Source organism: Ammospiza caudacuta, chromosome 1, assembly GCF_027887145.1.
Source record: "Ammospiza caudacuta isolate bAmmCau1 chromosome 1, bAmmCau1.pri, whole genome shotgun sequence".
In the NCBI taxonomy this organism is placed as follows: domain Eukaryota; kingdom Metazoa; phylum Chordata; class Aves; order Passeriformes; family Passerellidae; genus Ammospiza; species Ammospiza caudacuta.
In genome coordinates this window covers 129,900,246-129,927,138 of record NC_080593.1, presented here as the reverse complement: position 1 = coordinate 129,927,138, position 26,893 = coordinate 129,900,246, and the positions used below count along the sequence as shown (strand labels likewise).

Genomic DNA, 26,893 nt, shown 5'->3' with positions numbered 1-26,893 from the left:
GCAGCTCCTTCATCACACGTTGTCTCTGCTGCTCCTTCCTCCCTTCACTCCGTTCCTCTGCTCCACAGGGAGGTTCCTCTCATGGGAGACAATCCCTCATGAACCCCCCAGCGTCAGTTCATCCCATGGGCTGCAGTTCTTCACAAACTACTCCAGCATGGTCCCTCCCATCGGGTGCAGCCCCTCACGCTGCTCCAGGCTGGGTCACAGGTCCTGCAGCAAACCTGCTCCAGCGGGGGCTTCTCTCTCCACAGGCCCTGCCAGGAGTCTGCTGCAGGGTGGGCTCTTCACTACTGTTACTTTAGCTCTTTTACTTAAAGAATTGCAGAGTTGCAGAGTGTATTGATTTCCAGACTGACTTGCAAAAAATTAAATTATCTCCTACATTTTACTAGTGAGTGAATAACAGCATTTCAAACACACATAAAATTTCCCATCTTGCCTCTGATGATCTCAGAATTATGTTCCACTGGCCCCTATATATTTTTTCAGTGCTTATAATAATAAATTTACTTTGTATATAAGATAAAAGTTGGTATTGCAGTACTGACTTAGCTGAAGGTACACATAACATGATTTGACTGTGGTGTAGTGAGGAGAGACTATGTCATCCTCAGCATCATTATATTAGTGGAATGTAAGGGTGATGTGCTTTTTTTTTCCCCTTTAGTACACATTCCAGATACACACAAATCCATTTATACTAAACATGGAAGAAGTTGTTTACGAATTAGAATTGTTTATATATATCCTTGGTTGTAAAGCCATATAGTAAATATGAGTACTCAGTTGAAAGTATTGAACATACTTGGAACCATCAAGTGGAATGAATTAATAAGGTTTTGTTTAGGTTCTAATGAACATTTTCCAGGAAGAAAAATAAGAAAATCATGAGCAGAAGATTATTCTACTCTTGGAAGATTCTCATGGGAAAAGTTTAACAGTTGCATGAGCCAGAATTTTTCCAGTGCCAGGTGGATCTCTCTAAGTATTCTTTTTTTGGTTACTGTCTTCGGAAAAAAGAAATCAGTTCTATCAGTTGTCATAGCCACCAGGAATTCTCTGAAGACCTATTCTTGTTAAATGTTATAATCAGGTTAACAATTGCAAATCTTCATTTTCTTATCATTATGTTTTAATTTCATCATCACAAAATTTGGGGAAACTTACTTGAAATTGCTGTAGATGTAGTTTTTTTTTTTTCCACAGAGAGTATTGCACCATGGGACAGTGAATTCAACTATTTCAATTACATGAAGACCATCATTTTTAACACATACAGCTTTTAAAAAAGATTTTCATTAAAAGCCTGTGTTAAATGTCCATGTGGTAGCCTTTTAGGACAGTGAAACTTGGAGGCTTTGTTTAGACCATTTATGCCTTCTGATAGGCTTATTCAAGATTAGTCCAGGGTGCTAGCTATTTGTGAAGAAAATGTGTTTTTTAATTCAGAATTGTGAGTGAAATCTGATGTTGTTGAGTCATTGTTACCTTAAATATTTCTGAAATACAAATCTTTCTTGAACTCAATCTCACTATTTAACTCCATAGTGGCTTCCTATCCCAAATTTTTAAACTAAATTATGGATTAATTTTTAATTATGGACATTTCTATTTGAAAAACATTTTACAAAACGTCTGAAATATAATTTTAATTAAAAATGCAACAATTAGGTTTTTTATTCTAAGGAAAAATCAGTTTAATTTGTTTTATTATTAATACATTGTATTAACCATAAATGGTAAGTCTCCAGTTTGATGCATGGTATTAATTTCTATACTTTTGCAGTATAACTATAGGAACTGTAATTGTACTTAAAAAAAGCATAACAACAGGAGTCAACTTACATATGTATGTTTTATTATAAAACCCAAGAACACACTATAACATTCTTGATCAAATCCCATCTTTTACTGAGAAACTCTATACTACAGATACGGCAGGAAGTGGGAAAGTGCAACTTCAGATTCACTGAATATTTACATTTCTTTTTAGATTACCGACATAACGGGAGAGATCTTCAAAGTTCAACACTGTCAGTGCCTGAGCAAGTAATGTCATCTAATCATTGTTCTCGATCAGGGTCCCCTCACCGTGGAGATAGTATAGGACGGACTAGATCGTGGTCTCCCAGTGTCCCTCCCCCACAAAGGTAAACTCTTGTTCAACTATGCAGTTAAATAAATTAAACTGGTATTCATCTCGTACCAATACTGGAAATAATCTCCAGACTTTCAAAAATGAATTGGTTAGATCTTACAAAATTATGTAATGCCAATTAAGGTTTTTTTTTACATTATAGTGATGTGCCTAATTTATATATAATTCTATGTTACTTATGGTTTATTATTACTATATTATTTAATATTCTTATATGATTTCACAATTGTATCTTACTTCTACCTATTTATATCTCATTTTTCGTCAAAATTCAGTACAGTCCAATCTAAGGAAATAAAAATATCTCTCCACATTGTCATTTCCTAGAGCTATTTACAGGTGCCATATTTTATAGTATGTGATAGTTCGACATTACCTTAGCATTCATATGACAGTGGATGTTTTCAACCCTTTTGTTTCTGTAGAATTAGGATTCTGGGAAGCCTCCCTTGCTGCCCAGAGTAGCTTCCTTTCCACTTCTAAATCACCAAGAATAAACTGACAGACATACAATTTTAAAGTGAAAGGTATCAACTCCTGATCTTGGGAGATCTCTGATAAGTATTTATCTTGAGAAAATTAGACCAGGAAATTTCTTCCAACAACCTGGTACTTTTGGATAACATGTAATAATTCATTTAGTACTCTGCAGGATAATCTTTCTTAAGAGAAAGGAAGCAGAGAGATAGATGTAAATGGGAATGAAACCTGTTTTCCAGTCCTTTTGTTGCTGTGTATGGGTAGGTTTCCAGATGATGTAATTCAGTTGAAATGAAAGTGGAAGTTTTCTGTTTTGCCCATAATGTTCACAATTCCCCTTTGACACTGAAGATCTGTTATCCAATACTTTCTGGCAGGTCCATGTTCATCTCCCTTTCTTTCAGAAATCCTAATTCTCTTTTGTTCTGCTTTCCCTTCTGTTATCTTTGTTCTTTTTTTAAGTTAAAATTCTCTTGACTTCATAATATCTTATATTTATGTTTTTACTTACCATTTCCTCTAATGGATGTAGCCTGTATGATAGCCTTTTGCATTAGTGAGATACTAGGTTTTCAAATTATCCCCCATCATCTCATACAGCTAAGTGGCAGAAACTGTGTGTTTCTACTTGAAGTCTAAACCCATCTAAAACCAAGTCAGCCTGACTTGAAATGAGACATAAGTGGTAGACACAAAGGGGCCTATTCTGATTTTTAATCTACTGATTTCAGCTTAAGTAATTGCCTACACTATTTGTCTTGGATATAGACATAAATATGAGCAAAATCTCTTTGTGTGTGTGTTTGTGTTTTTATGTTTTTCTGCCTGCATGCATGCTGTCTGCATTTTTGGCAGAATTTTTACCCAAGCTGGTGATTAACACTTGTTTAACACCATTGAAAAATCCACTTTTCATTTTCTTATAGTCTTGGATTTCTTTACATGTTCAAAATCTCTTGCTTTTTAACTTTCCTAAAGCTAAATTTTTAAATATGGTTTTGAAATTATTGCAGCTGTTTCCTACAATGTCAGAATCAAATGCATTATTTGAGTAATATTTCCCTGCCCACATACCAAACAAATTCTTTGAGGACTTGTGGAGCTCAGAAAATTGGGTTATGAGAGTTTGAGGATTTGCAGAAGAGAAGTATAAGCTATGAGTTACAGAAATATCTTTTTTAGCTCTACTGAAAATACAGGTCTACTCAGGAAATCTATACGAATTATCACATTTTGCACCCTGTTCAGGTGAATTTGTTATACATGTGCTACTCTGTAGATGTCCTAACTGCAGTGAGCATTCTGTATGCCCAGAGATTTCCTATTGCTGACACCTCTGCAGGAGGTTTTGGGCCATTGAAGTTGCTGTTATTTCTTAGAAACCATTTTGTAGTCCTCAATTCTATTTAGTTTTTTAATAAACTCCTCCAAAGACCCACTTCATCGTAGCCGACAAGATCTTGTTGCTGCTCTTTTACTCTTTACTAGCCAGAGTAAACCCAGTATTTGGATTCATGAATGCCAGAGTGGAAAATGCTTTATGACAAATGAGGTAGAGCTGAAGGCAAAAAATTTATGTGTAATGCAACATCTGTATAGCACTTATATGCAGAAATAAATAATGTCATGGCAGCAGCAGTGAAGGATACATGTCCAAGTTAACATTAGTCAGAAAGTGGTAAATGACAAAAGGTAAATATGACAGGTACCAAAAGGGCAGACAAAGTGACAAGAAAGGAATAGGGAACTGAGCCACACAAAACCAAAACAATAAAGGAAATTGAGACTCACGCTAGAGCAGATTGTAATAAAGGACAGGAGACAGAAGAATCTTTTGGTCTTGAACTTGTGTGGAGGGAAGCATCCAATTTGTTATTTTGAATTTGATACAAAACAGTTATGTTTTTATTATCCAGTAATTATTACAGTTAACCATTTTCTCCTATTTTCCTATTCTTGTGGATTTGTTTTACAGAGCACAAAAAGTAAAGTGTGTGAGTATGTATTGATAGATAAACTGAGCAAAACAATTGATTGGCAGAGCTTTGGTCTCAATTAGCACGGGTGGTCTTTACCCAAGCCTGCACTAAGCCTCTACGTGGGTACCACATACAGTCCTATTTTTAAATTCAGATGACCATGTTTTCATCAGGCTGCACTCTACTGTAACAGCCACAAGTCCCCATTGTGTCCTACTACAGTTTACATCTGTAAAATAAAGCCAAAATCAAGAACTCATGAAAAATTATTTACAGTGTATGTTTCCATCAGAATAGAATTTTTGCTTGAAGTCTGGAAAGACTAATGAAATGCTGTGCAAGATTAACATTTTTAATGAAGGAAATGAAAAAGCTTTCCTTATATTTCTAGGAGAAACACATTGGAACAAAAAAGAGAACTCTATCCCTGTCATGGACTTGGCACAATTTTCTAAATGAGACTTTTTTTTTTTTTTACTTTAAGATTTAAAATTATTTTACTATAAATGTATAGAAAAATCTGGGCAGCTAACAGATCTTGTTACCAGCATGGTTGCTGATAATTGTTTGTACAAAGCAGCGAGAGGATCTCATGCAGGCACACTAAAAACTCATGATCTGATATCTTTTATCCTCAGTCGGAATGTGGATCAGGGACTGCGAGGGACTCGATCCACCCCTGCGCACTACAACACCCTGAACCGCATGGACAGACACCGAGCTGCGGACGACCACTACTCCCCAGACAGAGAGAGGTAAGTACCTGGCTGCAACTAGGAACAGCTGCAGCCTACAGGCATCACTGTGAGTAACTTCACTATGGTAGCTTGCTAAAATACATTACACACCTAATCCCAGAGATTAGCATTTCTCCTTTATCCACTGGTCGCATGACATACATTGCAAAATATCAGTGCACATAAGGCTGACAAAACTGTCCAGTGAGTGTATGTTTGCCAGGAGGGAATTAAAAAAATCTATGACAAAATTTGTAATATAAAATTTGAATAGTTTAGTTGTCCTTTTTCATATAAAATATTTTTGTTTTGTGTGCTATACAGTGAATTCTTTAAGTATCAAATATTTTTTAAAAAAATTTGGTAGACTTGATTGTTTTTGCTGCTGCATAAAGAGGCATAAAAGTAGATAATTTCAGCTCAGTATAAATGTAATGCTCCCTTTGGATACAGTGCAGTTCATATGTAACATATGTAACAAAAGTATAGTCTAGTACTGTGTTCTGTTTTTGTCTTTGCTCAACCTTCTGAGACACTTGGTAAAAAAGAAAAGGAAAAAATTATTAGGACAGCATGTATGAAATCGGAGTCTTTGTGTTTAGAAGCACATCTGACTATGAATAATATTTTGCCTAATGGAACTTCCCAAACAGTAAGCAGAGCTTCAGCAACCTCTATGAATTTTAATGATCTAAAAAAGAATTGCAGCAATAATTGAACAATGTAGTTAATTTAGCTGAATTAATTGTGTCAATGACTTTGTTACATTAAAAAAATTATTGGTCTTTTCTGCCTCATTGTCTTCAGGTAGAAAATCAAAACAGGAAGCATTTATTACCTTTAATTTTTAAAATATTTCAGCTGCTTTGTACCAAGTTGAAATCCTGCACTTTATAATGAAAGGCATAATGCTAGCTTTTGTCTAATTTTATAATTGCATATACCAAGGAGTAATACAGATATGTTTTGTAATCTTGAGGAATATAGGAATTGCATTTAAGTTAATGCTTTTACAGATAGCTATCACAGGTTATTCTTCAAGTGACATCAAAACACATCTTTGGGATTTCTTACAGTAATACAAGGAATTTGAGAAATCAGTGGCTTTTTGTTAGTAATATTGAAGAGAAAAGATAAATACTTCTTAAGAGACCGTATTTCCTAAGTAATGTGATCATCAATGATAGTATGGAATGCAAGACAATACTTTTCAAAATATTATAATATCTTAATTTCATAAGATTAAAAAATCAATTGATTTTTCCCAAAGACATGTTACAAAAAAGTATCAAATGGAATTAAAACCCAAATCTATTCAAATTGATTTGTAATTTATTTTGGTTAATAAAAAAGTCAAATGGGCAAAAATAAAGCTAATGAAAAAACAGTGAAATGTTTATCATCTAGAATAGGAAGTGTATTCACCACAAGTAGGGTAGATCATAATTCAACCTCTTTTTTGCTTTAAAATAATTAATATTTCTGTTTAAATTATGGAAAAAAGTCTATTCACTTAATTCATTAGAATATGATTTTCTTACAGAAGGCAATAACTTGAAGATTCTGTGCTGTTTCTTTAAAAGATGATTACAGAATCCTTTTGGGATGCAATGTTATGTTGATTTTTAGACCAGTCATCCTTGAAACAGAATCTAAACTCATCCCTGCAGCCTGTGTATGCCTTATGGAATGCTCTGCCTTTGCTCACTGTGCAAGTTCACTTGCTGCCTCCCAGATAAATACATAGCTGTGAAAGGTTGCTTGAATTTCAGTACCACAATGTTTTTCCACCCCTTCAGTCAAATAATCCCTCCTGGACTGTCTTGATTTAGAGGAAAATAACTGGGTTTTTTAGAACACATCAGAAAAACAATGTCAGAAGGTTGTTGGGGATGAGATTATTGAGTTTTCATGACCGTTCTAGATTAATAGGTGTTTGCTTGAGAGGGGTGCTCTGAGTCTCTGAACACAGTTTTATACATTGTCTATGTACTGCATATATTGTCTGTAATGTCCCCTCTTCTCACATGGTGAATGGTCGCCTGTGCAAGCAAATTATTGACTAGCTATGCCTCTATTGCAACATGCAATCTCTGAACAGGAAAAGACTATTTCCAAATATTTATATTTTTTATATTCATTGTTAATTTGACAGTGATTTTTTGCATGGAAAAATTATTATATTTCAATTTTTACGCGAGTATTTATGATACTGTCTCTGCTATATAATAAAAACCCAATGGTATCCCTAAAGTAGCTCTTAATAGCATTGCTCTTGAAAAGCTCTAGAATGGCAGGCAGTTGGGGGAAGTTGAAAAACTGCATTTTTGCATAGGTTTGTAATCTGTCTACATGTTATCCGCACTTGGCTCTAAAACAAATCACATATTTCCTTCCCACAGCTCTGATGGCTTCTTGTTTCCATGAAACAGCTTTTGAAGCTGCTTGCAAAAAGAGGATTTTGAAATAGTCTTGTAGACATGCTCAGTGCTAAGTTAAAGTGTGACTGAGAATATGAGTAAGAAAATTCTTTCCTTCCTTTTCTAGATAATTCAGCATTAAGTTCTCTAAAGTATATTGCACTGAGGAGTTAGCTGAAACTACATAAAAAGTCTATTGACCTTAAGTCTAATGGCAATGAAACATTCCTTCAAAACTGAATGCATAGTTAGAATAGAAAAAAAGATTATTTTTAAAACCCCTGAAAGACACATTTGGAGATAATTTTAATTTCAGACACCCTTAATTATGTAAAATATGGCCATATAATATAATCATTTTTGTAAACTGTAACGGTAAATTAACAGTTTAGATTTGTATCTGTTGCTATATTAACAAAAGTGTGAAATTGCACTGTGTATACTGCTAACTCAAGTTGAGAAACCATGTCAAATTTTTACCTGTATATTTAATATAGATCTACTAGTTAATTGTTATCAAAATGTGAAGATTTTTGTGGGTACTCACACTCTTATGAAATAGCCAAGGTTTGTAATGTAAAGAAATATGAATGCTTATGACCTAATATGGACCCAATTTCCATAAGAACATTTTCTGTAATGGAATAACCTTGTAAATGTCAGTTTGACATGTTTTGATAAATTTTCTAAAACTGATTTTACCTCCCTTCAGAAACTGAAACTATAAAACTATTGAGAAAATTTTGGAAACAGTTGGATTTAACCTCAGAGTTTTATATTTAAACAATCAATATAATTAGGTGAATTAGAGGAAAAATGTGAGAATATCAGCATAGTTACAGAAAGAAAAAAACAACAAAACCACCTAACTATATCTATGTGTTCTTTTCTGCAAGATATATCAACAGTTAACAACTGTTAATAGCAGTTAACAACTGTTAACCAAGACAGTGTGGGAAAATTGTACTCAGGCCCACAACTTCAACAAACTTAGATATTATTTAACAAGTATTGATTTAACTGTATTTGATGTCCAAGATGGCTTCTCCCTGAGGAATAATGTTTCTATGGGGAATTTAGCATAAGTGTGTTAAGCCAGAGCATTCGGAGAATGCCTAACTCAAGTAGTCCTGCAGGAGAAATCTATGGAAAAGCTTCTGGAGTAAGTGTTTTTTCTGAGAAGCACTTCCAAGAAAACAAGAGAAAAGGGAAATTATCCAACCACTATTTTTTCATCAAAGCTATTGCACACTTTTCATTTGAAAGAAGAAAAGTTGCTACCTGTTTTGTTAAACTAATTGGCTAGTCATAAGCATGGTTATTTAGAGCAATATTGTCCATTATTTTAAAATCACTTTAAAGATGTTATCCGGATATGCTGGGACTAGCAGGAGTATCACACCCTGTTACTGAGAGGAGATTTCATTCACATATTTGAATACACACTTGTTTGGTTTTTTTTACTCTGTTCAAGCCATGTGACTTGGATTTTTTTAACATAAAGTGAATGTTGAAATACATGCCAAACAATTTCATTTGCTATAATCAAACCAGTGAGGACCAAAATAATTCACTACAACGAGCCTGTTAAATATTAGCTAAAACACAGTGTAAAGATCTTCTTCTATTATTTGACACAAAGTTTAAGGTGGGAAAGAGCAACATAAATTTTACATCTCTAAATGTCATCTTAAACTGTGTGGTTGCTTCATCTATGGGTAGCAGACTCCTAATCTAATACTGTTATTAAATAGATGCCAGATTAGGTCAAACTAGGTAAAGTTTTTTTGATACATTTTCCCATATTAAAACACTGAAAAGAACTCTTTTTTTGCCCCCAGTCTTTATTAAATACAGACCTGAATAATAGGTAACTAGGTAGCCATTTATTTATTATTTAGTTAAATTGTACTGCAAAATCATTTAAATGCAAATTAAAATACAAAGCTATTATAAAGTATAAAGAGTTCCTGATGCTTTGTTTGGAAATTTTGGGACAATTTTTTCAGGCTTCAGTTGTGTGCACTGTGTAGGTAACATGCCCATATGGGGATATGTAATGTCACTGCTTTGCTTCTTCAAATACCCAGTAAAGTAAAAGAAATGCATTACTGAAAATTTGCTTATAGCTATGGTATAAAATGTTTGCACCAGTTTGAATCTCAATAATTGCAGTGTGTCTTTAAGTTCTTTTTCTCCTTTCAAATCACTGTTTAATTGCACAATTATCTGCACCACCCACCTGGTACCTCCATGAGTCTGCTGAAGGATGATTATCTCCAACAGGGATGGCAGAGTAGGAAGGTGGTAAAGAAGAAGCCTTGAGTCAGATTTTTTAAAAAAACCCCACCACCAAGAGTCATAGATATATTCCTCAGAATAAAATGCACAAAATGCACACATACACACAAAACCCAAAAAAACAAAACAAAAAGAAAAAACCAAAAAAAAACCCAAAAAACCAAACCCAAGCCTGTGTTAAAAACAATGCAGTTCTATAAAAGACTTCAGTGTTGCACCTTTGGAGCAATGATTTAAAATGCAGTATGGGGAGCACTGTGATAATGTGATACTGATTTTCTTATTTAAAGCCATCTTGATTGAATGTGTGTCAGCTGATAATTTCCTGCTGATAATTGCTATTGTTTCACAACTAAGGTCTTCAAATTTTCAGTTACATTCAGATGGAACATTTCTAGGATTTCATCTACTCCAGGAGATTAGCAGAAATTTCTATAGAATCGGTGTAGCAAAAAGCATCCATACCATTACTGGTGGAAAAATTGTTGATGTTTATAAGTAAAGAAAATCTGTTCTTTTCTTTTAAAAAACCAATTATTAAATAAAACTATTCTATTAATGTATTCAATGAAATGTAGCAGGGGAAATTACATAACCAGTGCTTTATTCTTGAATGGCATTTGACATTTTCTAAGAGTTAACAGCTTGACTTCACATTTTGTTCACATAGTTTGTTGATGTGATTTGCCAGGTGTTTGGGAAGCAGCATGGAAAACGTTCTACCACAGAGAATATTAAGTGTTGCTTTATTCAGATGAGAATATAATCTTTTAGAATGGCATAAGTGAACCCTGGAAAGAGTAACTAGTTTTAGTAGTTGCTTTCCATTGTTGAAATGAGTAAGCTCCTCATCGAGCTGTGCCATTTCTCTGAATCCACATAACTTTATTATTCCTGGCTCCTTTTCCTATGAAAAATTTTGTGCTCAACCTCACAGTCAATGTGACCCCAAGCACAAATTTGCACTTCCTTCCTTACCATAGTACTTTCCCTAAGTTTCATACAGCAGTTTTCTCTTTTCTACCACTTTCAGTGGCTCTTTCCCCCCTAAATTTCCAACTGGTTGACCCCAAAAACCACCTGTTTCTTACTCTGCAGTCTGATTAAGCTAATTTCTATTTTATCACATTGCTACTTTTTCAGAAAATTGTAACTTGAGAAATTGGGGAGTATTTGGTTAAAGACAAGTTCATACCAGTAAAAAATAATATTTATTTTTTAACAATTTAAATAATTTTATAATTTCCCTACATTTAATTTGTTATTTCAATTGAAAAAATGTAAAGAAGTGTTACTGAAAATAGGGGATAATACTATTGCAAATGATACAATATATTTCTTTAATTGCAATTAGATAATACATTGGAAAGAGTTGAATATGAGAATAGATAAACAGTGACAGGATGAGAGAAATTTCAGTATCAATTGAGTTTCATTCATGCAGGCTTTAACAGAAAGGAACACAAAGACTTGTTTTGAATTCAGAATTATTTAAGGGTATTCCAATAAGCACAAGGGTGTAATAATGCACAGCACTTTAGCCTTTGCACAAAAACATTTGGGCCTCTACTGCCCACTGTACTGCTGAAGGTGGAATGTCAGTCAAATTTTAGGACCTGGTCACAGAGTGTGAAAATTGAATGGAATAAATTATCTCCTAAATGCCTCTTTTTCACTATTAAATACAATATCCCAAGCAATAGAGAGCAGGTTAAACTGCCCTTGCTGCATAGGAAGAACAGAAAGGTATTCCATGAGGCTCAAGTGAGGTACTCTGTGTGTGTGAGTGTTTTCAAGCATGCTTCTGGGACTCTTCTGGTTTTCTAAGCCTGATCCTGGATACTGAGTACTTCCAATCTGGCAATCTAATCAGTTGCTGAATCACTGACTTCTTACCCTAATAGTTCACTGAATTTTGTAAGAAAATGGACAAATAGGTGAGAAATATCAGAAAAATTTTAAGTAATTTAATGTTCACTTTTAAAAAAAGGAAAGCTATCTTGTTTACCTATGTACCTGGAATCTTCTTGTCCGTACAGTGAAATCACTTTTCACCTGATATGGTGTGAAAGGGGAGATGGTTGTGTGGGTGTGTATAATAATGATCATATTGCAAAACCTATAATGCTGCCTTATTAGAATAACTTTATTATTTTAAGTAAAATGAATTGTTGCTGCAAATTTTCTGTATATTCTATCTATAACAAAATAGGTAATGTTTCATAAGTCTGTTAGGATGTGAGTTAGGCTCATTTTGCCATGCCATCATTTTACATACTAGTACCATGAACTAAGATAATGTAGGAAGTAAAGAATGTGTAATAAGAGGTTAGAAATCTAAATCAATGTTGCAAAAAAAAGAAAAAGAAAAAGAATAAAAGGTATCCTGGAGTTCTTATGTCATAGTCTCCATTGTCTTCTGAGCATTCCCATGTATATGTGCATATAAGGTAATGATTTTCATTAACAGCTCAAATGATATATTTAGTTGAGATGGAGATCTGGGACATTACTGGAGCTCTTTTGCACTTAGGCAATGCAAAGCTTAAAGTTTTTACTACATTATAATACATTTACTTCATGATTTTAAGCAGTTTGTACTGGGGATTAGCCAAATAAATATGGTGTATGTTTCAGTTTTGGACATTGCGAATAAGTCATGGGCATTTTTGGTGTTGCTAACATATTTATAAAAACAAAAGGAATTTATTTGAACCTAAATGATAAAAATGTATTGTAATATATTTAATGGTAAAAATCAACTAGTTTGGTGTTGGCTGGATGCTCAGAAGAAAAATGGCGTTGAAGCATTTTGCTCTGCATGTTGAATCAGGTTGGATATTAAGAAATATTTTTTCACTGAAAGAGAGGACAGTCTATGCATTAGAACACACTCTCCAGGGAAATGGGTGAGTCACCATTTCTGAAAGTGTCCAAAAAATGAGTAGAAGTCACATTTTACAATATAGTTTAGTGGGCTTATTGTATTTGTTCAAAGGTTTTGTTTAATGATCTTTGGTAGTGATGCTATGACTCTGTCAAGTTACATAGCATGGTTAACATGGGCTCTGAGAAAAAAGGAAAAGTATGAATAGACAGTAATTCCAGAGGGTCAGGTCAAGTATAAGCTCAAGCTAACCCCACTCCTATATATAGATAGGCAAAGCTCTGGGTGATGAAGAAGCTTTTTAAAACTTGTTGCAAGTTATTGCATATCAAATTGCATTAGTGGTTGTATTTAAATGCCATCTAAATGCTATCATATTGATTCTGAAATCCTGAACAGAATGAAAAAAAAAAAAAAAAAAAAAAAAAAGGGAAAAGGTTGAACTTCCTACCAGAAATTCCTAAGAAAAATTCCCAGAACATGGTAAGGACACTGGAGTTCTGAGTTTCTAGAAGTATTAAAACGAAACTCTATACCAGAAATTGGGCAATCAACATAGTTTGGTGGAGATATGAAAAGTTATTAGGACTGAAATCGTAAGCAGAACATGAACTGATGGTGTCTCATTCATGTCCAAATCAGTGAAGTGAACAGTCTGAGGTGTTCCTTCTTATGGGCAGTAAGTAATCTACTTGCAAATAGCATGTGCATTTCTGTGCACACTCATGTTCTGCAGCACATGTTCTGCCTAAAGTCCTAGTTTTGTTTAAGATTTTTTTTTTAAATAATGGTTAAATAGATTGCATTTATTTATGTCATTTATTTTATATATTTTTCAAAAACTACCAGGAAAACTTGTCAGCAGTTCACTGGAAAGATAAAGTGAATTGTTAAAATTAAAATGTCATCTACCAGCTGGAAACACTTCATTACTTATTAATAGTAGAGCAAGAGTTTTGAGATGCTAATTCCAGGGTTGCACCTGTATAATTTAAAGGCATATTGATGTGGACATAGCCTGGCAATGTATCCATGTAGTGGAGAGAATAACCTGTGTGCAGTTGTTCACCATCATCCTACATTTAGCTCCTGGGGGGTAGACTCCTAGATTTTTATTTGATTGTTCTTCCTGTGGGTGTGCATATATTCCAAAGAATATTTTAAGATCGTGGTGAATTTTTTTAATGTTTCTTGACAACATGCTGACTGACAGGCAGTCATGGGTAGACTGCTTTTGATACTTAGGTCGTTATATTACTTTAGAAACATTCATAGTTTTTCACAGCTTGCAGTGTAAACTCTGTGACTATTTTAATAATTATTAGTTCTTCAAATTTTAACTATACCATGTTAAATTGGGCCCTGTTGAATTGTCTGCAGCTCTTCATTCTTGTTACAAGCTGTAAAACTTAAATTGCATAATCAAGGATTTAAGTTAGCTGTTTATAGTGGAAACTCTTTTGCATTTATTTGACAAGAAGTGAACACAAAGACATCTCATACTATGTATAATTGACCTAATATGAGGAATATTTTCATGTGGGTGATGGTGCATTTTATCCTCATGCAAAAGAGACAAATATAATAAGTGTATGTAATATGCCTACTGGTAACAGTGTGTTTGATTACTGGGAAAACAGTAATCATAAGCAAATTAAGATATGAGAAATAAAAATGAAGGGTGAGGTTTTCCATGTTTCTTGTGAAGTCAGTTTACATTTCCAATGTGGACAGTTGTGATTAGACTTCCCTTTGAAATATCCCAGCTTCATGGAAACTGTAGTCACTAACTCCTTGTTATTGATAAACCCCTCTCTTTTCCAAACCCTTTTCCCTGTACTGCGTGCTTATATTTGTAGTAAAAGTAAAATTACTTTCTTCTATTTTTGCTAATTGGAGATATGTAGAGTAACCAGTATATTTAAAATATATCAATTTTGACACTGTTTCATAATACAAACAAAATATAAATAATTTTATTATTTGAATTGCATTTTTTTTTTTTTTGGCATATTCTGGTATTGATGTTACATCTCTTAATTATTTATTTAAATAATGAAACATTTTGATCTAAGTTCACCTTTTAGCACAATATGGTCAGTATTAGGAGAACTTACACGTAGAAATGGGAAAGCTCTGGACCTATGTGGGGACAGATCTCAAAATGGTGGCAGCCTTTCAGACAGATTAGGTAAATCTCTTTCAAAGATATTATTCATACTAAAGTTATGACTGCCTTTAAAAAAGAAATAAGCAATCCAACTTCTTGAGTTGCTTTCAGAGATTGATGCATTTTTTCTTCCTAATTGAAACACTAGAAAATCCCAAATTTTAGCTATCTTCTTGATCCATAATCTCCATAAACTGGCTTCTCAGAATAAATATGTGAATCATCTAGATAATTTTATGTTTAGAACCATATCTCATATTATTTTGTTAATAAGTCCAGTGTTCTTAAACCATAATGTTATGATTATAATGTTTTCTGTTTTGTGTTGTGTATCATTCCTTCTCCATCTTATTGTCTCATATCTGTATTTTTCTTTCTGCCATCACCTCAGTCATTATGTTACTTTACCTCGTTCCCGGTATACCCAGTCCTCAGATCACCATTACAGGGATGTCAGGTATATGTTTTCCTCTGTGTGACTATGTGTGGGTAATGCATGTACTTCTGTGTGCCTACATGTCCCCTTCTGGTTTTATTTGTCTGTGTATAGTGGTAGAAAACTTAGAAGTTGAGTTAGTATCATCCTTAGATTTGTTAACATAGTGTGCACAGAAACATTGGGTAATTCTTCCTGTGCTTCACTTGAATATTTTATCACTTCCAATAGACTATAATTGATGGTCTTCAAAGATAATGCTTTATTTACATCACTCTGATGTCTTTTAGAGAATACATAAAGAAAATAATTTAGACCAGCAAACACTAATACCTGCTAATACTGTGATTTTAGTAAGCATAAAATCATATATGAGTGGCTGTGCTAAAGGTTATGATAAAACTGGAGAGTGGTGCCTTTCTCAGCCTAGTAGCTCTTGTAGCTGTGAGCCAATATACTTAAATTTCTAAAAGTAGTTTTGCAAAGTTCACCAAAGTTCCAGTCATGTTCTGTTCCAGTGTTTTGTTCTGTTGCTGACATTGCTTGCTTTTCATGTTGTTTTGTCCTTGTTTCATCTTTTTGTTGCTTTTCATTGTGTTCACCCATTGTGTTTTGGCAGCCAGGATCACACAATGTATCCTCTGTTTTGTGAAGAAGCAATCAGATTGCTCCGCTCCCGTACGATGTGCCGTACCTATTCTGAGGGTGCTTACTATGATCTTGAGAGGTATAACTGATGTGGAGTGTGCCATTAGCTCTGCCACACTGACACTGCCATGTTTGATTTACAAACTGGGAATGTGATCTGTGTTTTAAGAGATAAAGACATGCAGTGAATATGTTTTTATAGTACTTGATGAGTATGTATGCATCTTGAAACTGACTATTTGGGGCCATGGGTAAATCCCAAGAGGTACCAAACAGCTTTGCAGAAGCCAGCTTTAAATAGATTATATGGATATTATATATCTGTGTCTTTTATAACCCTTATTTTTGTTGCAATTTTCCAGAGCACTTGTAGTATTTATTATTCTCTTTGAAATAACAAGGAAAAGCCTATCTACTTTAAAGTACACAGAAAGAGTGTCTGCTGAAGTCTTATACTTTGCTTAACTGAAAAATAGAGTGAAAAGTAAAAGTGTATGCTTATGTAAGCTTATGTTGTTTATATTTGTATAATGCATATTCTGTGATTTAGGAATACTTGTACACACTCACAATACCTGTGTGTGATTGCAGAACATCATAGTTGCTATTTACACATGAAATATATGGAGAGAGAATTTGAGCCCATAGCAATTTCTGTGAAATAACTTGCCACTTGAAATACAGTGGCTTTTAAGTTATGCTGCTCAAGTACTGTAATTAAGATATTTTCAAAAATGTTGCAAACCAAAATAGTTTACATAGCTGTGTGTAAATGGAAATAAGAATATCAAACTGAAAATTGTGAGCCAGTAAAAAGGAAGTGGTGACTTCAGATCAGATACAATGGTTGATAGAGGTGTTGCTTTAAAAGAGGGGCCATGTAAAAAATTTCCAAAGCAAGTAAAGAACTCTTTATATATAAACTTCATGGCTGCCCTCTGGATATGAGTCTGAGAAGTTCATTAATGCTTGCTCTGTATTCAGATCATATGTCACCATATTTTTAAGTGAATGTGAAATTACTTTTGCATGCAGAAACAAAAAAGGATTTGAAAAGTACTTTGAAAGAAAGATTTCTTTTTTAAAATTCTCCAAAGCTATGGTATATTAAATATTTTAACATTTAGAACTCAGTCAAGCATTTGTTTTGAAATGACTCTGTTTTACATGAAACCTAGTATAAAGGAAATGTATAATATTTCTGTCCACATGTAAAAACTTCAATAAGGAGAGGGATTTTTGTTTGTTTTCTTAAAATGCATGATGAAGTGTGCTCATCTGTATGCTATTTCAAGAATGAATTTTTATACACTTTTTTTTTTGCCTCAGAAATATACTCTGATTTGCACTAGTTTCTCTGAACCTGTTTCAGATTACTGGTTATGTCTGTGACTGTTCAGATAATAGTGAAAGTTGGAGCAATTCTCAAATTGGTTTACTTTGAGGTTCTTGACTGTAAATTTCTATCTTTGATTCTGAAATTATTCTCTCAGAAATAAAGTCAATGAAAATAAAGAACAAAATTTACAGTACTTCATAAAGATTAAAAAGCTAGGATTTAAGCAGTGGGAAAATCTTTTCCAGGGCTTTATGGAACAGAAAGTTATTAAAGCTAATTCTGCCTGGATCAGAAATGAAAATCCGACATGAAGTGGAATATTTCTAGCTCACTGTTAGAACAGTATCTCGAAATTCCTTGGGCCTAGGAACTGATCCTGGATTCTGTGATCCTCTGGAATCCAGGCTGCCTGAGGGTAACATTAGTGTTCAAGTTACTTGAGTCATCCTACCAGATATGAACTCCTCTCAATACCTCAAAGCCACAATTGTAGTTCCTGGATTTTTCATCTTTTTTGTCTTCCTGTACTCTAATAGCAATTTAAGAACAATTTATAGCATAATCGTTATCCAGTTTCTCCTTAGACATTGAAAAACATTAAGCCATTTTCTATTCCACAATTTCATTGTAATTATATGAACAATTACTTTTAAACAGTATTTCCTCTTTTATCTTTACAGTTTTCCCTGTTCAGTGGTTACTCTAAAATACATTATTTTGTAGGCCAAGGTGTTTTTCCTGTCTTCTTTGTTCCATCTTCTTAATCAATGTCTTGTTGATATCAAGCAACCACATTTCTTCCTGTCTTTTACTTTCACTTTATCATGCATATGAAACAACTTTCCAGTTTCCACTATTCACCAAAATAGCAAATATTGCTCTGCACAGTTCAGCATTCAGGAAAGAGTCTCTCATCTGGGACAGAGATATTTTTTTATCTCATGTCACTCTGAATCCATCAGTGTCTGCGTCCTGCAGGCAAATAAATGATATAAACATATTAGTCAAAATTGCCTTTTTTATTCATGGCTCCTTTTATTGCTTATCTTGTAGCCATTCACAGCCACTCCATTAACTCTTGTGGTCTCTTCTAGCATTTTTTCCTTTTTTTTTCCCCACAGAGTGACTACTTCGTTCTCTTTCGTCTTTTCTTTGCTGAAGTTTGTGTCAGTCACTGTTTATCTGATACGACAGACTTCAGTTCATTGGTTCTAGGACACATTTACATTAGCAAAAACCTTAATTTCTGAGGTCATTCTTAGGTTATAATTTTTTTTTCTGATAGCTCTCCCCTTTTGAAGAAGTCCAACTCTTTCCCTCCCAAAAGGAACAGCAGCATAGGCAATATATTTACTCCAGCACATGCCTAAGAAAGGCAGCAAGCACCTGTGCATGTTCAGTGACTTCAGAGCCCTTAGGACCTGGGGTCTTCCCAAGAGCATCCTGCTGCTCTGTGCCACACCCCAGGTCCCTTGACCGTTCAGAGTTCCAGTCAGCACGGTAGCACCAGCAGGGATCAATTCGCCCTGCTGCAGCTACTCACACTGCAGGTACACAAGGCATCATGGCTGGACGTGCTGAGCTTTACTCACACTTATTTGTATCCCCCAGTTCAGAATCCTGCAGAGTTATATGGGCTAATTCATAACTGGACAGTAACATTTTAAATTGTGTGACACACCATTGATCTCAAAAACAAAGTAATGTTCTCCAGGTTCTTATTCTTGACCTTTTTCTTGTGTTTTAAAAAATATTAGCAGTTCATTCCAAATAAAATTATGCTGAAAACCTCACTGTATAAAATTCTTTCTCAACTTCCCTACCTAAGAGCTCAGCTTTATCAGCAAGAGCACCACACTGTACAATTTATTTTTTCCGCTTAGCCTTTGAGTTTAGCATTTGTAGGTCCATAAAAGCTGGTTTGTGTATGTTTTGTGTAGGATGTGAGGTTTCTTTCAGGCAGAATTTCTGTTGTTTCACTTAAGGAAATTAGATTTTACTTCCATTTTCTTTCCTGGTTTTTGTTTTACTCAGCAGACATTTTCTAACATCAAAATCCTACTTTTGTTGAACATTCTCTGTTGTTCAAGTACCAGTTTTCTGTCAATGTAACTTTTTACTTCCATGAAATACGTGTGCATCGATCAATTGTTCTCAGTTAGTTGTTAATTATTTCTGAATCGAATTTGAACAGGATTTTAAATTTCATATATATATATATATATATATATGAAAATATATGTTCAGAGTATATAGCTGAATTGAACATAAATGAGCTCCATCTGCATCACATCTTAATAATACAGTAAGGGAATGCATAATGAAAAAAGCACGCTCTAAAATGTCTGAAATATCTGTGCTATTTATTCCACATTCAGGAGGACTAGGCAGGAGAGAAGAGTGCCTAATTCATATTATGATGACACAGCCTATACTCCTGAAAGGTACTTTAATTTATATAGTAAAAATAGATAGAGTTGAGTAATAAATTTTTATGAAGCATAGTCTAAAATTCTAATTGACCTAGACTAATGATATTTAAATTTACAGTGCACTTTATGCCATATTTCTCTAAATACCGAACAACTAATCTCCATAGTTTTAAGTACCTCATTTTCTTTTTAGCCCTCCATTAATTTGACTTTGGATTTTTTTAAGCATAATTCTTAGCTTGAAAATGTTTTTATTCGTTAGATGTGGGAGGAAAACTGAATAGTACAGAGGAGCTTAGGTACAACTGAAGGTTTTTTCTAAGCTTAACTGCACCATAATTCTAATGGCTAACCTTTTCTGTCGCTAGAAGTGATTCTAGGGCAATTTAATTCTTTCAATAACCTGAGTATCCTAAGATGGTACTCAGTTTTTAGCATGGTACTGCCCACACTGACTTAAAAAATGACTACCCAAAGGCTTTCAAATTGGTTTTGAGTGTTTACCATGCTAGGAACCAAAGTAATGTTGTTCTTCCTAAATTTTGTTATGTGTAAAATGTATCACAATGAGCATAATATCACTAAAATCTGGCATGCAATCTGAAAAGTTTTGGAGTGTCTCTGGAAATAGTTATTTGGTAACAGCCATTCATGTTTAAAGAACTAGGCCAAAAGAGAAGGAAATCTGAAGAAAAGAGCAAATCAATGTTCCTCTCCCTCTTTAAATGTCTGATTTTTGTCTATGTTTTGGGAACAGGTAAAGCAAGGATCTTTTCCTAACAAATAGCAAGAAATTTTGTTTTTATTTGATTGCTATAAATAAATACAGTCATATTTAAGAAAAAATAAAGTGCACTGCAATTTTAAACCCATATTTATGTATTTATGGTGTCTGCAATGAAGTAGTTTTATCAAAAACTCTTATTTAAAATACTGGCTAACTGGAGAGACTGGCTTCAGTTTTGAGGATATGGATTATCAGGGAGAGTATAAAAATGTACCTATCATACTCCAGCATTATTCTTATTTATATGGGATTAAGTCTAAATCTAATCTAAAACTCAAGTGGATTTAACTGAAATGACTTTCATCCAGCCATTGATCTGGCTATAAACCATGAAAAAAAAAAAGCTGCTCCCCATACCATCCAATTGGACGTAGAATAAACAAGGGCAGCTAATTGACATTCACATATATTGCCCCCCTTATGGTCTTCCCTCAACATAATATGCAGGAGATGTGGGGTTATTAAGTTTGTAAACATACTGCAAACGCTCAGATACTGCAGCGTGAGAAGTTTGGAGAAAAGGCAGACAAGCAAATTGATGATATAGCGGTGTCTTGATATTTTCTGATAATCCCTGTCTTCTCACTCGCTGTCATGTGGAAATCATTGAATGCAGACAACATAGGAGTTCCCTGGCTTTACCCTAGTGAGATCCTGAAAGTATAAAACTCCAGAGATTTAGTTGAAACTCCTTAACCAAATGGTGGATGATTTTTATCTACTATTTATTTTAAATATACTGGAGTAGTGACACATAAGCAGTTTATCTCCTGATTTCTTAAAGCAACTTTTTGTCGTATTATTTCTTTTCTCGATTTTTTTCTTAAGATAAAATACTTCTATATGTGTTTTATGTTTTCTTCAACTGATGTGCTGAAGTGCTGCTGCAGATGCTTGGGCAACCCATATTCAGTACTTGGAAGAACAATACCACTAAAAAATTTAATTAATTTTCATTGTTTGATCATTGAAGCAAATTTTCTTCTGCTTGTTACATACCTGTGAGAAACCATCTAACCTATCATAAGGAAAAAAAAAGATCACAACTGGCAAGGTCATGTATTTGAAGTTAAAAGCAATATTTTAAACTCTTAATGTATATTATGTTACTTTTTGTTAATATTTTGTCACCATAATTAGTTTTTTATTATTCCACAAGTTCAATGGCCATTGAAAACATGAAGACATTTATGTAAGCAAAGATAAGAGATCAATTAATCTTTATGTAACTGAAGTTTATGGCTTAACTGCTGAAAAGACTAGAGATAAAATATAAAATTTATATAAGGAAAAAAAGCCCTATAATTTTCTTGATGTTTGGTTTTGAAAAAGTTGGTTTTCTTCATACCTGAGAGAAAATATGAAATGTACAAAATTATTTGAAAACATCTGGAAATCTTCCTATTTTGTTGAGAAGTGGTCATGTCACATGAATTAGAGTGCTAATAGTAATACATAAATTTTAATAACACTTCTTTTATTTTGACTGCATTGTAAAGGTGGTACAATGGTGCAAGTTCATGGGCAGATGATATAGTCAATGGTTCAGCTGAAAAATATGGGTAAGTAAAGAGTGTAGTGTTACAGATAAAGCTAAAATGTATTTTGGATCTTTATAAGAATTCTTTTATAATTGTACCAAATTTATTCCTAATAAATGTCTTTTTCTTGATGTCTTTCTTTCTTGGCTCAGAACTAAGGCACTTATGTTCTAGTCTTTTTTCCAAGATTAAACTGTTTTATTCAGTTACAAATAGAAAAAGAACATTAATTATGTTTGAACTATTTTTAAAACATGTTCTCAGTGTTCAGGGCTGCTTTAAAGAAAAGCAGCTTTTTAGTGATAGCTGCCTACATCTGCAGTGTTGGGGAAGGTGTCTTTGAAACCTAATACATTTTTACTTTTAGAAATAATCCCAGTTCTATTTGTCTAACCTATCTTCCTTTGTGATTGATGCACAACCCATGCAAAGTGCTGTGTGCCTTAGAATCTGTAGCTCTTTCCAGTTGTGGTTGGCTTCTGATCAAGAAAGCACACAATTTTTCCTTGCTTTTAGTTCGTTGATTTTACTGCTTCTCCCTCATTTGCAAGAATTTTCTTTTTTTTTTTACTTCCTTCCTTTGTGAACGTGAGCAGAGAACATGAGAGACTGTTAAATTGAAATGTAAAAAATCTGATAGAACCCAGAATTAATTAATCAATATTCTAATGTGCACTTCTCTCCTCTTTAGAGAGGAGAGATTTGCGAAGGTCTTTTGGCTAAACATTAGTGCAGATGCAGAGACTTGAGACCATGCATATTCTCTAGCTTTTTGAACCACAGTGCCACTGGTCCTTGGCTCTTCGTTTTTAAGTGCACAGCAAAGGCCACACTTACTACTTCATCCTGGAAACTACATAAGCAAACTGAAAATGAACAGCATTTAAAAGAGGTTGGAAAGTGCATGGTGTAACTAAAGCTTTTGCTTTTGATAGTCACATGAAATAGTCCTGTCTTCTCTTTTCTTACTTTTTAAGCTACTAGATACTAACATAAGTAAATAACTGGGGTGAATATCTAAAAATAGTTTTTTAATGTGAAAAAGAAACTTATTAGTTACTACTCTCTTTCTCCATTTAAATTTAGCTCCTAAAATGTTTGGTGAAAAACAAAAATGATAAAATAATTTGTTGTGAACCATTATGACTTTTAAATAAAACATAAGGCATAGAAAATACTTTAATAGAGTAAAGACTGCTGAAATGGATCAGATTCTGTACCGATCAATGGATTTAGAGAACACCTTTAACAAAAACTGAGTGCTATTTTGTTCATTCATAATTTAAGAACTCTAAAGATAATAAAGTCTTGCATACCTGCTCCTGTTTGAATGATCTGATTGAAATCCTGGTCTCATCAAGGCACAAAACCCTGGATATCAGAGAAGGCAAGACCCTTGATATCAGAGAGGGATCTGTTGCCAAAAGTTAAGAAGATAAATACATAGCTGCCATGTATATATACAGTAACTGCATACTTACAACTCTTGTGGTAATTTGCTATTTAAACATCTGACATATTACTGGTGTTTGAAAATGTCACTGGAAAAAAAGGCAACCATGTATGTGTGCCATATAGAAATAAAGTTATATGTAAGATCTGAGGAAAAAAATCTTACAAAATCCATCAAGAACCAAGTACTTTTCATATTTTGCATTTAGTACTGCATTTTTAAAAGGCATATTTAAGTTTCATGCTTAGTTTTAAGCCTACAACTACTTCAATGGATTAGTCTATAGTCTAGGTGCTCTGCTGAACTACATTTGAATACTCAAGCTCTACTAGGAAATTCTTTTTCATTGCTTCCCTCTCAAGATCCTCTATGCATTGTCTTATGTACCCCTATATTTCAGTCATGAGACATGTTAATTAAAACCCAGGCATGTTCCTGGTTTTGCTCATACATTGTAGTATAATATTCAAGTTGAGTGGGTGAAATATTTTGTTCTGAAATGGGAAAAACTGTGGAATACATTTATAATATAAAGCTGAAAGTGTTATATTTTGGAATATTTCCAGTACTTTAATGGAAGTTTAGATTATTATCTAGAGAGAATCACTGCAGTACATTCAGTTATAAAACTGAGCTGGGGTGAAGGAGAGGAGAGGATTTCAGCTCTCATCTTCGAGAATTTTGAATTCCCAGCTTTTGAATCCTAATCAGCTTTATCATGATCTTCAGTGAGTCATCTCATGAACATAGAGATGCTTATTCCTTCAGGATGATTCTTTTACATGTGTCAGCGGAGGGTCTGTGTTAAGGATGTTGAAAGTTAGAAGTAGTTGGCAAAATACAAGATATTATATAAGGCAGCTGGCTATATAAGTCAAAAGATACATTGCAAGTACCAGAAGCAATACAGTAAAAACACTCTACAACTTTTTTGCAGATAAAAATGATATGAAATGCATATAATTTCAGTCTTCCAAGGATTTACATTACTTAGTGGTATATATTTGATTGTAATAGCTAGTATAAAGCTCTAACTGCATCAGAAGAATCATAAAATAGTTAGGGTTGGAAAAAACACTGTCTGCTCTAACTCCCTCTCTGAAGCATGACTTTGCTATTCCTCAGCAAAAACATCAATGATGACACATATTTTGGAGAGGAAATCTCCACAGGTGTAGATATATATGCTTTCCTTAAGCATTTTTATGATTATACCATGCCGTGTGTTAGCATGGTCATGAAGTGACCACAGTGTCACGTACAGATACCTGAGCAAGCTGGGAGCAACTGCAATTCTGTGGCTGCAGCAGAACCCAGGAGAGTGGAGCACAACGTGCCTGGGATCATGGCAGAGTTCCCTGCTTTGTCTGCCCAGCTGAGTTAGCAGATTAGTTCAGACTCTGCCACGCTGCAGTTTAATCATGCCTGTCACTGGCATGGGGATATAGTGGTAGTTATACCATATACCACAGGTTAATAATGGATGTGACGAGATCATACCAGTGTATGGATGCATGTATATATGTATATTTATATATATGTATATATATATATATATATATATATGTGTGTGTGTATGTATATATATATATATATGTGTGTGTGTGTGTTTGTGTGTGTGTGTATAATATATAAAAACATTACAGAATATTACAGCAACCAAAATATTTTTCTTTACCTTTTTTTTTAAACCAGAGTAACTAAAAGCTGTACATTCCTGTCTTTTAAAAACTATAGCAGCACATGATTTTATATTAAGTTCCTTTATGAGTACAGATGAGTTTTCCTTTATGAGTACAGATGAGTTAGTTACTTGCTGAGATATCCTGTCACCAGTTTCTAGAGATTGGGCAGTGTACTGCTCCTTCCCATTTTCCACTGCAATATTTATGACTCAAATTTAAGTTTTCTTGGTACTGGAAATATCATTTGTTTTTAGATGTGCTTATCTATGTTATGCTAACAGAGGATCTTGTGTCTGTGACTAAACAGCAAAGTTCCTATAGATAGTAGAAGAATAACATGTCCAAGGATTGAAATCCAGCAGCCATCCACAGACACTGACAGGTATTGCCATTGTATATTAGCTGGAGTTTGAAATTATGATACTTAGAAAGTGTGTTGTTGTATTTTTCTTGTTCTGTGCAGTGTTTATAGCTGAAAAAGATATACTAGGAGCTGAATTGTAGCGTACTGTAATCCTACAGCAATTCTATTTTTATTTCTTCAGTTTTTTTGTTACAAGAAAAACCTAATGCTAAAATGGTGATTGACATGATCTCATCACTTTTACAGAGTAACAAAATTTAAGATGGGCTTTTAAATAAGTGGTTTTCAGTAATTTTGGGGGGAAAAAAGTTCTATTTGTTATGTAAGCTGTTACAATTGCTTACTGTTGGAAAATTTTAATCTTTTATAAAGCTTTCTCTATCCATAAATTTAGATAAATGACTATAGTAATTTGTTGAAAATTCTTTTTTATTTGTGAAGAAAAGTAACAAATCTGAAAAATCAAAAATTGGAAAGTCTTATTTACTGCATTGGGAAAAGAGTTCACATTTGAAATTTGAAGTATCTATATATATAAATGGAGATAAATCAGTATATAAAATAAAATCTGGGAGCACCTTTGGTTAGGTACTATAGCAGCTAAAGTTTACAGTGGTACCTAAATGATATTAGATTCTATTTCTAATACTTGATGGGTTTGGAACAAGAAGTTAAACTGTGAATACTCACAGAGCTTTCTGTGTAGTGGCTTACAGAGAGCTCAAACAGTCTCATAGGGATTGCTTGGTTTAGAAGCAAACGCTGCTGTACCTTTTCCTCACAGTAAGGGACTGTTATGCTTACAAGTCTTGCAGACTTTGGCATGGAAATTAGCCTATCATCTTAATCTACCATGCCTGTCTTCCCCAGCAAAAATAGAAGGGTGCTACAATAGGTAGTATTAGATGGAGGAAGTCATTATTTGATGTTTCATTAACAGTATTTTCATAATGAAAGTCTTTTAGCAAAGGTAAACAGTGCTAGTGTACATTAAAATATTATATGGATGTTGAATAGTTTAACTAAGACTACCATATTTCCCTCTTTAAAAATCAGTAATTCATATGATATGA

The 26,893-nt window shown here is 33.8% G+C and overlaps 1 protein-coding gene across 1 annotated transcript in view; it reads left to right on the top strand.

Annotated features, from left to right (window-relative positions):
• Nucleotides 1-26,893, top strand: part of RIMS2 (regulating synaptic membrane exocytosis 2) — a 443,432-nt gene that overhangs the window by 281,375 nt on the left and 135,164 nt on the right. Inside the window, exons 18-24 of the mRNA XM_058808280.1 lie at nt 1,997-2,153; nt 5,259-5,375; nt 15,527-15,592; nt 16,191-16,298; nt 19,937-20,002; nt 22,277-22,339; nt 25,764-25,838. Coding sequence (XP_058664263.1) covers nt 1,997-2,153; nt 5,259-5,375; nt 15,527-15,592; nt 16,191-16,298; nt 19,937-20,002; nt 22,277-22,339; nt 25,764-25,838 — 652 coding nt within the window. The remainder of the gene's footprint in view (nt 1-1,996; nt 2,154-5,258; nt 5,376-15,526; nt 15,593-16,190; nt 16,299-19,936; nt 20,003-22,276; nt 22,340-25,763; nt 25,839-26,893) is intronic.